Source organism: Sciurus carolinensis, chromosome 13, assembly GCF_902686445.1.
Source record: "Sciurus carolinensis chromosome 13, mSciCar1.2, whole genome shotgun sequence".
Classification (NCBI taxonomy): domain Eukaryota; kingdom Metazoa; phylum Chordata; class Mammalia; order Rodentia; family Sciuridae; genus Sciurus; species Sciurus carolinensis.
The window spans coordinates 7,452,045-7,466,004 of NC_062225.1; the positions used below are offsets into that span (position 1 = coordinate 7,452,045).

Below are 13,960 nucleotides of genomic sequence, written 5' to 3' on the forward strand. Positions count from 1 at the left end.
CGGACAGCCGCGGCGGGAAGGGAAGCGCAGCGGTCACCATAGGAACTGGGCTCAGTCCCACGCTCCCCAGAAACCACGCTGCCGGAGGCCGGTCCTGGCCCGCACCGGCCCGCTACTGCCCCTCACAGCGGCTGCGGCAGCGAACACCCACCCCGGCCACCCTCGGCCCCCGAGCCCATCCCAGCGCTCTCTTGCAGCCGGAGGCCTCCCGGCCCGGGAGCGGCTTCCCCCCACCCCGGCGCATCTCCGCAGCTTCTACCTGGAGCTCCGGGGGCCTCTCCGGCCCGCCGTCCTCCCCGGAGCTCATCCCTGCGACTGCCCGGCCGGGACCGCCAGGGCAGATCGAGACCCCGCCCGCTCTCCATCCTCCGCCCCTATCTCCTCCCCGCCCACCCCCAAATCGGTCCGGCTCCGCCCCGGCCGAGGCGGGGAGGCCCGGCAGGCCGGCCCCGACCGGCAGGAGGCGGGGGCGGTTAGCGCCGGCCTGCGCGCCGTCGGCCCCGCCCTCACGCTCTGTACCTGAGGGGGGCTCTTCTTCCACCTCCCCTGCGCCTCCGCTCCGCTTCCGTCCGGCGCGCCCCCAGTCCCCGTGCGCACGCGTAGCTGGCTCGACTCGCCCTCTCAGCGGACTACAAGCCGTGCGCGCGCACCCACGCACGTAGCGACGCGTACATCCACCTGCTCGCGGTACAGGGATGCCAGGAGAGGCCTCTTCCCGGCCCATCCGCGCCGCGCAGGCGCAAGCCCACGCAGCGCCCAGACGCCGACCTGAGCGTCCCGTCTCCTAGTAACCGTCCGCGAGACCCTTTCCCCACCACTTTTTTCATACTCCTGTCGCAGCTGCGGCGGCTGCTGCGCCTGGATGGAACGCGCATGCGCGGTGCTGTCTCTCGCCCGCCGGCCGTCCCTCAGCTCTGGGACACCTGCTGCTTCAGGCAGTGACTTTGTACCACGTTTTCTAGGGATCGGGCATCATTCTGCACCCGCGTCAGTGAAACGGTTACTCCCCAGAGTTGCTCTTGGGCAACTTCTTCCTGAGGGAGCCTTCCAGGTCGGGTCCTCCCGCTGCAGCCTCCAGTCTAGGGAAGCCTTGCACCCATGGCCTCGGTCAGCCCTGCACGATCGGGTCAGGCTGGTATCGGGAGGTGGGCAGAAATAGAAAGGAAAAACCCAATTCCCAGTCCTCCTCCAGGCCCCCTTCCCAGAAAAACGGGTGATGGTTAGTTAACAAAGAAAGATATACAACCTCACGTGATGTTTTATAGAGTATTTTTTTTTCTTTAATAGCCATTTAAACTAGGAGCCTTCATCAATCAGGAGCCTTCCATCTGGGAACACTCTAACAACCGGTGTAATATTTTTAGCCATCCAACTGCGTAAAGATTATGTTAAAGTGGAGAAATGAGCTTTTAGGTGAAAGAAATGAGCACTGTGTTATTTTGCCAATTTTTTGGAGCCTAACTTGAAGAGAAATATTGTCTTCTTAATATTTGTTAATATATAACATTCCACCCTTCTTAAATAACCCAGTAGCTTCTGAACCACATTGGTGACATTGTCTTTGTCTTTTCCTACAGATAACATAGGTTTTTACAGCAGTCCTCCTGTCGTCTTGATGTGGTATAAGCCTGTGCCTTTCAAAAATAAGTTCATGTTTGAGGAAACTAACAATTCCTATTCCTAGGTAAGTGCCCATTTTTTTTCATCAAATATTATTGGCAGAGGTAAACAGCTTTTACGATGGAACAAATTTCTTCAGAAAAGTACTTAAAGTGCCTTGTTTTTCCAATCTCTGGATTTTTTTTCGTAAGGCATTTATGTCATTACATTTTGTCATATTTTGTAACATTTATTTGTAGGTATCATATACTTTATAAATAGATACTAGCGAATTGAGTGTTCCTGTTATTTTAGACAAAGAGATAGGAAGACCCAGGGAGCACATTTCCTCTAAATATTATGCCTAATTGATAAAATAAGTAATGAAGGAGCATGGGCCTTCAAAGACGATCCTAAAAATTTAGGGTACATGATGAATAATCTGGTGTCCTCTTTAGATACTAAGATTATTTTGAATACAACAGTTTCATTTAGGGCTGGGGCTGTAACTCAGTGGTAGAGCACTTGCCTAGCAGTGTGAGGCACTGGGTTGGATCCTCAGCACCACATAAAAATAAATAAAATAAAGGTATTGTGTCCATTTACAACTAAAAAAAATTTTTTTTTAAAAGAGACTCATTTAACATTAAAAAAAATGAGTAAGAATGTACTAGTTTAAAAACTATCAGTTGAGTTGGGCGTGTAGTTTAGTGGAAGCATGTGCTTGCTATGTGGGGAGGCCCTAGTACCAAAACAAAACCAAAACCTATCATTTGCAGTTGAAAACTTGAGAGGGAGGAGGATTATTAATATAGGAATGGGAAAGCACTTCCTTTAAGAATAAGAAAATTTTAGGTATTTGTATATGCTACCTAGATGTTACCACAGATTCTTGGGAAAGAATGTAGGGAGAACATATTTGAAGGCCAAAAGAAGGCATTGAGATTTTCATTTTTTTACCTGTCACAGACTATTGACTTATTCCCCTAGCCTAAGAAAGAGAAAATTTCCTTCCTTCTGTGGAAACCCAAGAAGTACTGAGGGCTCCACCCTGTACCAACTAAGCCTTGTGTAGTACCCCTGCTCACCCTCTGGCACATAACTTCTTTAATGCTCCAAGGTCAGGATTTTCTAAACATTTGATTTCTCCATCATTTCAAAAGCTTAACCACAAAAAACCTCTGCTTTGCCTTTTTTATTGGTCCCTTCAAAAAAAAACCTGAGACTTTAGATATACCTGTTAAGCTACTTGATGTTGTCTCACAGTTTACTAAAGGTCTGATCATTTTTTTTTAGAAAATATTTTAGCTATAGATGGACACAATGTCTTTATTTTATTTATTTTTTATGTGGTGCTGAGAACTGAACCCAGTGCTTCATGCATTCTAGGCGAGTGCTGTACCACTGAGCCACAACCCCAGCCTGATTATTTTTTAAATGGTGCTGGGGCCTTACAGGAGTTAGGCAAGTGCTCTACCACTGAGCTACCTCCCTCCCCTCTCTTGCTGCATCTTGAGGTTTGCTGTTCTTCCTTTGGTAGTTTTAACCCTACCTACATACTATTGTTTCATGTTGGAAATTATATGTTTCATCTTTGGAAGGTTTATTTTTTAGAAAAATCTTTCTTTTCACACTGTATCATGCTCATGGTTACCTTCTTGAAAATATGGACTATATTTAAAATAGTTGTTTTAAGGTACTTGTATTCTAATTATATTGTATGTGTCATTTCTAAATTTGTTTATATTTTCCTCCTGGTTATAGGTTTTATATTTCTGCTTGTTTTCATGCCTGCTAAGGTTTGATTGCCAAACATCATTACAGATATTACATTTTTGGATGCCAAAGGGTATGTGTGTGTGAGTGTATGTGTGTGTGTGTGTATGTGTGTGTGTTCTTTAAATATGTTTCACTTCCTTCTAAGATAAATAAGGTTACTTGGAAATAGTTTGATCCTTTAGAACTGCACCATCCAAGCTGGGCATGGTGACACACACCTTTAATCCCAGAGGCTTGGGAAGCTGGGGCAGAAGGATCAAAAGTTCAAAGCCAGCCTCAGCAGTTTAGCAAGGCTCTAAGCAACCTAGCAAAACCCTTTCTCAAAATAAAAAATGAAAAGGGCTGGGGGTATGGCTTAATGGTTAAGCACCCTGTGTCAATTCCGGGTACCCAAAACAAAACAAAAAAAAACTATACCATCCAAAATAGTGCCACTGTCTACATGTGACTATTTGAATCTATGTTAATAAAATTAAATTTTAGTTCCTCAGTTATAGTATCCACATTTCACAAACTGAAAGCCACATGGGGCTAGTGGCTACCATATAGAACAATATAGATGTAGAATATTTCCATCCCTACAGAAAGTTCTGTTGGATAGTGCTGTACAGTTGTTAGCTTTTATGATTTGCTTTTATTTTTGTCTAGGGTCATACTGAGCCAATACCTTTCCGAACATTCTACCCAATACCTCATATATTAGGAGGTCTTTCCATTCCGCTGGCAACATAAATCATTCCTGGTCCTGTGTAAGCTCTGGATTATTCTGCCTTTTCATTTTAGGTAGCTCTTGCCCAGGCCTCACATGTTTCCTTCCCCACATGAACTAACCAGCACTCAGCTGAAGAATTGAGGTGAATCCTCTTCAGATCCCTACAGCGCTTTTCCACTCTGTATCTCTTGCCTCACTACAAATTCTAACCACTCAGCCTCTCCAAACTCTAAACTCTGTCTTCTCAGTTCATTAAAATGACCACACTCTCTTTGGGTTCCCTTCTCTTGTGCTACAGCCTGGAAATTCCAACTAATTTGCCCTAGAGGACTCACCTTATCTATTTTCTTTCTCTTAGTGATCACTCTCTTGCACGGCCTATTGCCCAAAATCTAAACACCACTATTTTATGTGTTTTGTCTCTATTTTAAATGGTTAAATCATGAGGATAAGTCTGGTTCTCGTTGCTCCACTATGACTGGAAGCAGAAGCCAACCAGCTCTCCACAGTTTGAAGCTCCATGTCACTAGTTATCCCTAACAGAAGTAATTTGCAATTCAACAGCTGCTACTAGGTGAGGGAATTATAAGTGCAAAGACCAGAAGCAGATGAGGGTTTGCCATAGCACATGCTCAAAGAACATCAGTGAGCTCATAGGGCTAGGGCAGGAGAAGAGAGGGCTAGAGGAGAGTGTTAACTAGTATGTTAGTTTCTATTGCTACAATTTGCCACAGATTTGGTGCTTTAAGCAATACAACGTATTATTATATGGTTCTGAAGGTTAGAAATCCAACTTGGGTCTTACTGGGCTAAAATTAAGATGTCAGCAGGGCCATGTTCCTTCTGGAGGCTCTAGGGAAGGAAGAAGCTATATTCTTGACTTTTCAACTTCTGCAGCTGCTCATGATTCCCTCGCTGTGGTCCTTGTCTATCTTCAAAGTCAACAAGTCCTTCTCACATTACATCACTCCGACCACCCCACATTCCTCCCTTCCTTATTCACTTATAAGACTCCTGTATGGGCTGGGGACATAGCTCAGTTGGTAGAGTGCTTGCTTGCAAGCACAAGGCCCTGGGTTCAAACCCCAGCACCGCCAAAAAAAAAAAAAAAAGACTCCTGTGATTACATTGGTACCACACAATTAACCCGGTGTCATCTTCCCACCTCTGGGTCAGCTGGTGTTTGGGGCCATTACTCTGCCTACCTTAGCCAGGGACTAGATACATAGAGAATGTTGGCTTTTGTTTGAGATGGGAAAACACTAGAGTATGCTAAGTGGAGATTGATGTGATCTGGCTTGTTTCAAAAGGCAAAACAGATACTGTTAGAAAACTACACAGTGGGGAAGGATAGACCATGTGTCAGTAGAAACAGGATCCATTGACAGATTGGACGTGGAATATAAGATAAAGAAGAGTTAAACATGACTCCACCAGCAAGGCCAAGGTTTCCTGTCATCCCACATCTCCTTAATATTCATACTATCCACTTTTCTAGTTTACTACCATAATGGTAGTAAACTTGAATTTCTGATTCCTACTAAGTTTGATTCTTTCTTATCTATTCATAACACATTTGGGATTCCTCAACCTGTGAATTATGTCTTTATAGCCTTTGCCCATTTTTTCTCTTGGGTTTTCTTTATTCTTGTTGATTTGTAGTTCTTTCAGATATTCCAGCTATTATCCCTGTCATCTTTAGATAGCAAATATCTCCTTTCAATCTTTTTCCCTTATATGTATTTTTTTCACTGATTGGAAACTCTTAATTATGAGTAGTCAAATCTATTTCCCCCTTATTGTTTGAGATCTTTAAGTCTTGTTCAAGAAATCCTTCTCCAAAATATTGAAAGAAAGAAGTCCTTCCCCACCCCAAGATGACAAATTGCTCTAACCTTTTCTTCTGTTGCATTTTTAGTTCTACCATTCACATTCAGGTCTTTTCTACATTTGAACTTCACTTTTATATACAAGATAGGGATCCTGCTTTACTTTCACAGGATCCTATGATTGCTTCATGGTCCACATGGGAAGCCAGTGTTCACAGTGCCAACATACCAAACTTAGTGTGCTCGATCTTAGTTGCCTTATAGTGTCTCCTGTAGCACATGTGAGGTTCATTATCATATGTAGGTCCAAGTTGCAGCTCTGTTGTGTTCTTTTGTTTGTTTATTTGTTTTTGCACCTGTATGAGATTGCTCTTTTTACTTCAGTTTTGTAACATATCTTAATATCTGGTAAGGCAACCCTCTTTGCTCTTTTTGTCTAAATTGATTGAGTCTTCATGGATCTCTATTCTTCCATATACATTCAAGATTTCTTACTGAACAGAAACCTGAATGCGGGCCAAAGAAGCCCCCAGCACACTTGTTCTTCATGTCCTCAGGACTCTGGGGAAGATAAATTGAAACTCATAGGGACAAATCTACCCTATTATTTGGTTCCTCCATAATCCCTCTATTAGAATAAGCTTAATGTGAAAATTGGTAATTATATAAGTTACCATTATTTTAGATTGATTTCAACTGCAATATGTTGTTTTATAAGGTTTTATTAGTGTTTTGTGAGTTTTTTTTTTCCAATTTTATATTTTGAAAATGTTTTTCATCTACAGAATTGTAACAAGAATAATAAGCTTCACAATTTTTTATCCTTTACCTCCTAGATTCAACAGTGAAAATTTTGCATATTTTCCTTTCTCTCTGTACTTACCTATTGCTAAACAATTTGAGAGCCAGTTGTAGATATGATCCTTCAACTTTATTTCTGCATGTAATTCCTAAGAATAAGAACATTCATTTATATAGCCACAATACAATTATAACATTCATGGCATTTAATATTGCTATAATATTATTATCTAATAGGCCATCCATATCCAAATTTTATAATTATCCAAGTAATGGTCTTTATACTACAGTCCCAATACATTCAAAATTACTCATTACATTTGGAAATCATGTATCTTTGACTTCCTTTAACCTAAACAATTTGTCAGCCTCTCTTTCATGATTTTGACATTTTTTAACACAAACTATTTGTTTTGTAGAATGTCTTTCAACTTTGTCTCTCAATCTGATTTTTGTTATGATTAGATTCAAGTTACACTTTTTTCTCTTTTTCTTTTTGTTGTGCTGAGAAAAACCCAGGGCCTCATATATGCAGGCAAATGCCCTACCACTTAGCTATACTCCCAGCCTTAAGTTATTCATTTTTGACAGAAGCGTTTCCTTTTTAATTAGAGAGGAAACAATAATAGAATAAACTTAATTTTATTAACTTGAAAGTAGTGTTAGGTATTTCTTTGATGAGGAGGTAAAATTTATCTTCAAGTTCCAAATATAAGAAACAGGTATATCTACATTTTAGAACTTCATCAGAGATCTTTTTAAAATGTAGTTCAATTGCATTTGATTCCCAGAAAGCCAAATCTTTACCACTTATCTAATTGTTATAGTAGCAACATTTGAGTAACTGATTTATTTACAATACTATAGCAAGCCCAGGACTCTGTTCTGTTGTAAACACTGATACTCAATCACAAATATAGATTGACAGGGATGCAAGAGATTCCTTAGAAGATTAAAGTTGAAAATGATTAGGAATTGATATGGAATTGTAAACTATCAACAAATAATACAGCAACTAAATATTGAAGAAGAAATACATTCTAGAAAATGGGTGTGTACTTTCACTCATAGCCATGGAGTCTGCTCCAGATCTCAGGGGGCTGCTTGAGCATCTTTGGTAGGTCACTATTCTCCAATAAGCACTGTACTTCCTCAGATCTTCACTGTGCCAGGAAACTTGTCCTCTCTGCCATCCTGGTCAACTCTGCCCAGCAAGTTCCTGCCCATCTTTCAAGGCCTGACTCTGACCTAGGCTCCCCTCCTTTGGGAGCCTCTCCAAGTCCTCCCTCCAGGTTGGGAGCTCATCTCTTAACAGATTAGGCATTCTTAACAAGTACCATATCATTATTAGACATTGTGTTAGTCAGCTTTTTGTACTGTGACCAAAATATCTAAGAATAACAAATTTGAGGAATAAATATTTATTTGGCTCACGGTTTCTGAGGATTCAGTCCATGGTAGGCAGACTTCATGGCTCTGGGCCTGAGGAGAGGCAGAACACATGGTAGAAAAGTCTGATGGAGGAAAGCTACTCAGCACATGGCAGTCAGTAAGCAGAGAGAGAGAAAGAAGGGGAAAGGGGCCAGGAGGAGGTAGGGTATGCCCCAAATGACCTTGCTCCATCTAGGTCCCACACCCCAGTGATCCATTTGGCCATCAACGGATTAATCCACTAATGAGGTCAAAGTCCTCATGACCCAATCATTGCCTAAAAGCCCAACATCTGGACCTTGCTGCGTTAGGGACCATGCATTCACCATGACACTTTGGTGGATACTTCAGATCTAAACCATAACAGACATCTTTACTTTTTTTGCAGAACACCTAGCAGAGTGCTTGGCCTTTGGTGATTATTTCTTTAATGCTTTAATAATGAATTAAAAGTTGTTGCTCGAAAGAATGATAGACAAGACTAAGAGAAGTTCTATTATTTACTTAAGGTGATAAACATAACATCAGGCAAATTCCTTTTTAAAAGACTTTCAAGGGACTTTATAGACCTACAAACACTCCCACAAAGAAAATGTAAATACTGAAAAGCAAAAGGCAATTTTACTTTATATTTATAGCATTACCATGATATTTCATCCAATCATTGCCATGAAGTTGTTTGAAATTCCTATTATATTCACTATTGTTACTTACATTTTTTTTTTCAGTAATCAAATTGAAGAAACGTTTCCATTACTTAAAAAGGTATCTTCAAACAACCTTGATATTTGTTCAGCTGTCCCAATGGGATTTTCACTTAGTAAATCTGCTACTCAGGTATCTGCTATGCGAATGGATTCAAAAGTGGACAGACACTTAATGCAAGGGACTGAAAACAGCAGGTTGGAACCAGTGACTCGGTTATTTCAAAACACCAAGAAAATAAGGTTAGAAGACACAAACCAAGAAACTTTTCAAGAATTGAAGGACTTGGCCCAGGATCTCTTTCAGAGAAAGCCTTGGGTCAGTGATATATGTTAAAGAAAGTGATGGACTAGAAATTACAGATGTGGAATGAAGTATCTTACACATATTGCCAAAAAAATCCAAAAACTGACTTTGATTAAGTGGAGGTATTGAATGAGAGCTGACCCTTATTGGGAAATCTAACAAAATGAATGAAGACTGTTGTTTTATATTTTATTATTTATGAGACATCTTAAACTATAATTTTTGATGGTGCAAAAACTGTGCAGGTCCTGGGTTCCATCCCCAGTAACTAATACACACACACACGCACACACACACACACACACACACACACACCAGTTTGAACATGTTCCTGCACTGTAATATTTAATGACCATCTGTAATGCTCAACTGCAAAATCTCAATATTCATTTTTGAAAAAGAGGAAAAGGCATCTTCTTTGGGGAGAAAAATATTTTATAACAGACATGCTAAATGTATTTGTAGGAAATATATAAAGCAATTTGTAGTTCCTTTAGGGGAAAAAAAATCCTTCCAAAATTCAAGGCAGATTTCTCAGGATTATATTCTATCCTTTTTAAAAACCAGAATATTTTAGTAACAGTGTTTGAATTGCAACAAAACTTTTTGCTATGTTTTTAATGACTTTCTTAACAAGTGTTGAGGGGGAAGCACCCAAGTATTCCACACCAGTATTTTATGCTATTTCTGCTGCACCATTTTGTATATTGCATTTTCAATTTGGAATTTTGCTTTAGGTTACTTTGCATTTCTGTTCTGTAAAAGATTCCTACAACCAACCAATTGATCTACAACCAACCAATAAATTATATAGCTTTAGAAGCATTTCACATTTAAAATTTTCCTTTTAAAACTTTCCTCCATGTGGAATTCATTTTAAAGTTGGAAAATAGTTCTTTCCAAATATCATAGTGTATTTTGCAGATGCTAACATGTTATACCACCAATATTTTGTATAAGAAAAACAACCTAGCATTCAAATCTTGTTTTACATATCAGTTATTGAAATATGTGGCAGTTTGAAACAGCAGTGTTGTCCCAAGTAATGTTAGATGAAATTAGAACCATTTTGTATCTATCCCTATAGTGACCTGTATTTATATTATGCATGTTGTTTGTTTTTTGGTACTGGGACTTGAACCCAGAGTCTCACAAAAACTAAGCACATGCTGTACCATTGAGCTACACCCCTAGTCTATTTTATACATGTTTTGAACATAGCCGGGGGTATAACTCAATGGTAGAATGCTTGCAAAGTCCTTGGTTCCATCCCCAGTAATTAACACACACACACACACACACACACACACACACACACACAGTTGGAACATGTTCTTGTACTGTAGTATTTAACAACTGTCTGTAATGCCCAACTGCATAATCTCAGTATTCATTAAAAAAAAAAAAAGGAAAAGGTAACTTCTCTGGGGGTAAAAATACCAGACAAATGCTAAATGTATTTGTAGGGAATATTGAGCCTAGAGTAAAAAGAACCAAAAATTGTTGAATGATATATAAATAAGTAAAACAATGCTTTTTATCACTTAGAAAACATAATTCTTTGGAAAAGAAAAAAAAAAACATCCATTGTTCACCTAGGCTGGCACTGGCTTGGTGCTGGAGATATGGCAGTGGATGAAATAGCCACTGCCTTCATAGTGCTGTCTCTCTGTCTACCAGGAAATCCAGAACATTATACAGAAATCACATAAGATAGGCCATGTGCCACGAAGAAAACTAAAGCCTTCAGAGAGATGTAACAGAAGGAGTAACACATTAACTTGATTTTACTTCTGGGAACTAGGAAGACTTCTCTGAGATAAGACATTTATATTATAATTTCTGCAGTTATGTGATTGTTCAGTGGATGATGACAGTGGTATCCCATTGGAGAGAAGAGGATAGGGTCTGGTTAAAGTTCAGCAGAATGTAGTGATGATTTGCAAATGGGAAGAAGATTTCCAGTTTTTTTAAAAAAAGAGAGAGGCAAGATGCATTGAGGTTTCTTGGGGGAACAATGAGCTCAGGAGCATTGTTTTTGGACACACCCGGTTTCCAAGGTAGATATATATATATATATGGAAATAAAAATTAAAAATTTGAAGTTGCACACAAAAATGGTATTTAAAGTCATGGGAATGAATGTGATTGCTTAAGGAGAACAGCTAGTGGGAAGATGAAGATGTGAGGAACTCCAACATTTGGGGGCTGATCAGAGCAGGGTCAAAGGGTACTGAGGGGCTGGTAGTGAGGAAAACCAAGTTGATAATATAAAGGTTACCCACAGGAGTGTTTCCAGGTGGAGCCAGTCAACAGAAAAGATAAGATGAGAACCAAAAAGTCCATTAGATCTAGCAAAATGAATGTCACCAGTAGTCTTAGCAAAAGCACTTGTGCTGGAATAAATGGGGCAGAAGCCATTCTGGAGTAGGTTGAACACGAAGTGAGGAAGTAGATATTGGATATATAGTGACTCTTCCAAGAAGCTTTGCTCTGAAATGGAGTAGACACATTGAAAGGTGGAGGGGAAATGAGGTCCCTAGAGGATTTGTGAAGCATGTTAGAGTGTCATTGGAAAGTTTCCAGTGGAGAAGCTGAAGAAGTAGGAAAGGGGGTAACAAAGCCAAGGGACAGAAATCTTAGTGCAGGGAGGAGAGAATGGGACTCTCTATAACTATCTCAAAGGAAAAGAAGAGGAAAAATAAACTAGTTCAGAGAAATTAAATTTAGACAGAAGCAATATAGAGAGTGACAATATTATGGGCCTACTTTCAATAACTAGGAAAATTCCTACTGTAACTCTGAAAAAAAATCCATTCCTACATGCATAATATAAGACTTAGCCCTAGTCCTTTGTGGTATCAGCATCGCCAACTGTGAACACAGAATGCTGCTTACTCCAGAGAGAAGTCTTGGTAGGTACCCTTTTAACTGAAGGAGGGACTGGTTTTTGTGGAAGATAGAAAGAGATGGTCACAAATTCTTTGGACTTCTCTCACCAAGAATTGGGGTTGTCATGAGTGGGCTATACCATTAACATAGTCTGAACATGTTTGTGTCTTTCCACAAAGTCCAATTTATTGAATAGCAATAAGTTCATAAGCTATATCACTTTCATTGGGATGAATTCACTGAAAATACTCATGGTACACTTGGTGTCATGAATGGAGCAGTTGCAAGTTCTTTTATTCCATCCCAATCTTAATTACTAATATCTGTAGTGCTCAAGTCACACATATTTCACACAGTGACATACATAGGTCACAGGCTAACAAAGCATTAAGGTGGCCACAGGTTTTCAGAGGCTGCAGTGAGTGCAAAGGCGGAGAGCAGATGCAAAGGCAAAGAGTCATTGTAGGTGGTGAGATGAGGGTTTAAGGAACTAATTCTCAGAGTCAGGCGAGAGTCCAGAAGGCAGGCACTTACAGTGTCAGCTTGAAGTGGGCCTTGTCTTGCCATGGGCAGGAGAAACACTGAACTGAAGCCTGGGCACAGAGTCCAAAGTTCATTGATGTGACATTGTGGGCAAGACTCATGATTAGTGACAGGGTCAGAGGGCTGCCATGTTCAGTCTTGGGATACTCCTCCTTTTATGGGCCTTAGGTCAGGGGGTTACATCTGTTCAGTATGATAAGCTCATGGGCCTGGTTTTTCTGATGTGCATTTGATTACCCATCCATCCATGTACTTTTGATTAAATAGGTTCACAGGTGGTCATTTTTTTTAGCATGATTATCAGTTTGTGCCTTATGATTGTGCTATGTAACTGGGGATTATTCTTTTCAAAAAGTTCTGTATGTCCAAAATCTGATGATTATCTTTTTGCCTGGACAAGTTGCCAAGTCATTCTGCCTTGGCACTGACACTCAAATTGAAGTAGCTCAGGGCAAACTGTTGTTTTATAAAATAGAGTACCTAAGAGCTAGGCACTACTGTCCTACACAACATGGAGTAACTCAGAGCAGGGCACAGCCTGCTCTTCACAGGGGTCTGTCATCCCATCCCTTAACTCTGGGCTGACTTTCTGAAGTACTGCCTCCAGGTGCTGAACTGAGCTGCTCCAACAGGTAGACCGCACCAAGTGCCAGAGTGAATACGGCCATCTTGGACCCCTGCCCCGCAGCTCTGCCACCCCTTGCTGTGTTTACCACAAAGGTAACCCAGGTGAAACCAGCTTGCCCACATAATTCTTAAAAAATGAGTCATTGTTTTAGGTCAGGATGTTTGAGGCAGCTTAGCGCACTGCAATAACTAACAAATTATTATCGGGGCTGTTGAGAGAATTTCCCCTCTGGCTTAGCCGCAAGGACTTTATTGCCAACAACAGGACACTCCAGTGATCCACTCAGTCCAACTTATTACCATCTCTGTGTTGCAAATGCCAACGTTTATTCCTTTAAATGCAATTTGTCTTTCAAAACTGATTTGAATTTCACCTTTTGAGTACCTGCCAACTGGACAGAGGCCACGCAGTCAGTAAAGAGTACTTGCTGGTACTCCTGCCGCTGTGACCTGAGTGCTTTGGGTTTCTGGGGACTCCCTCTAACAAGCCTACGAAATACCCCTCCCACCTGGCACACCTGCCTCTCCTACCTTCGCCCCAGGGCGGCCGTTATCTGTGTGGCTGTCACACGGGGAACTGCCATCTGAGCTGGAGCTTCATAACTTTCGATACTTTTATTCAAACGTGGCCCGCGACTCTGTCTCAGATTTGCTTTTGCGTTAGTTGGCACGTCCAGAGGGAGCCTTCGGAACCCCGGCCCCGCGACCTCCCAGGCAAGGCGGAGGCCGGGTGCGC

General features: G+C 41.0%; 2 protein-coding genes and 1 long non-coding RNA gene across 3 annotated transcripts in view; 1 reads left to right on the forward strand and 2 right to left on the reverse strand.

The window, feature by feature from the left end:
• The window catches only part of Tsga10 (testis specific 10), a 109,311-nt gene extending 108,989 nt beyond the window's left edge, over positions 1-322 (reverse strand). Inside the window, 1 exon segment of the mRNA XM_047522211.1 lies at positions 260-322. Within this exon segment, the coding sequence (XP_047378167.1) occupies positions 260-307 (48 nt within the window). The 5' untranslated portion in view covers positions 308-322.
• A 349-nt stretch (positions 323-671) lies between these two features.
• On the forward strand, positions 672-10,756 carry C13H2orf15 (chromosome 13 C2orf15 homolog). The gene is given in 5 exon segments (XM_053743287.1): positions 672-1,051; positions 1,578-1,684; positions 8,880-9,115; positions 9,118-9,165; positions 9,168-10,756. Coding segments are annotated over 3 exon segments (270 nt in total). The 5' UTR covers positions 672-1,051; positions 1,578-1,684; positions 8,880-8,955; the 3' UTR covers positions 9,230-10,756.
• LOC124962952 (uncharacterized) lies at positions 6,801-13,921 on the reverse strand. The gene is made up of 3 exons (XR_007104620.1): positions 13,756-13,921; positions 8,155-8,202; positions 6,801-6,869 (listed from the first exon to the last, which is right to left on the reverse strand). It is a non-coding gene; the product is annotated as an uncharacterized LOC124962952 (long non-coding RNA).
• Positions 13,922-13,960: the final 39 nt, after the last annotated feature.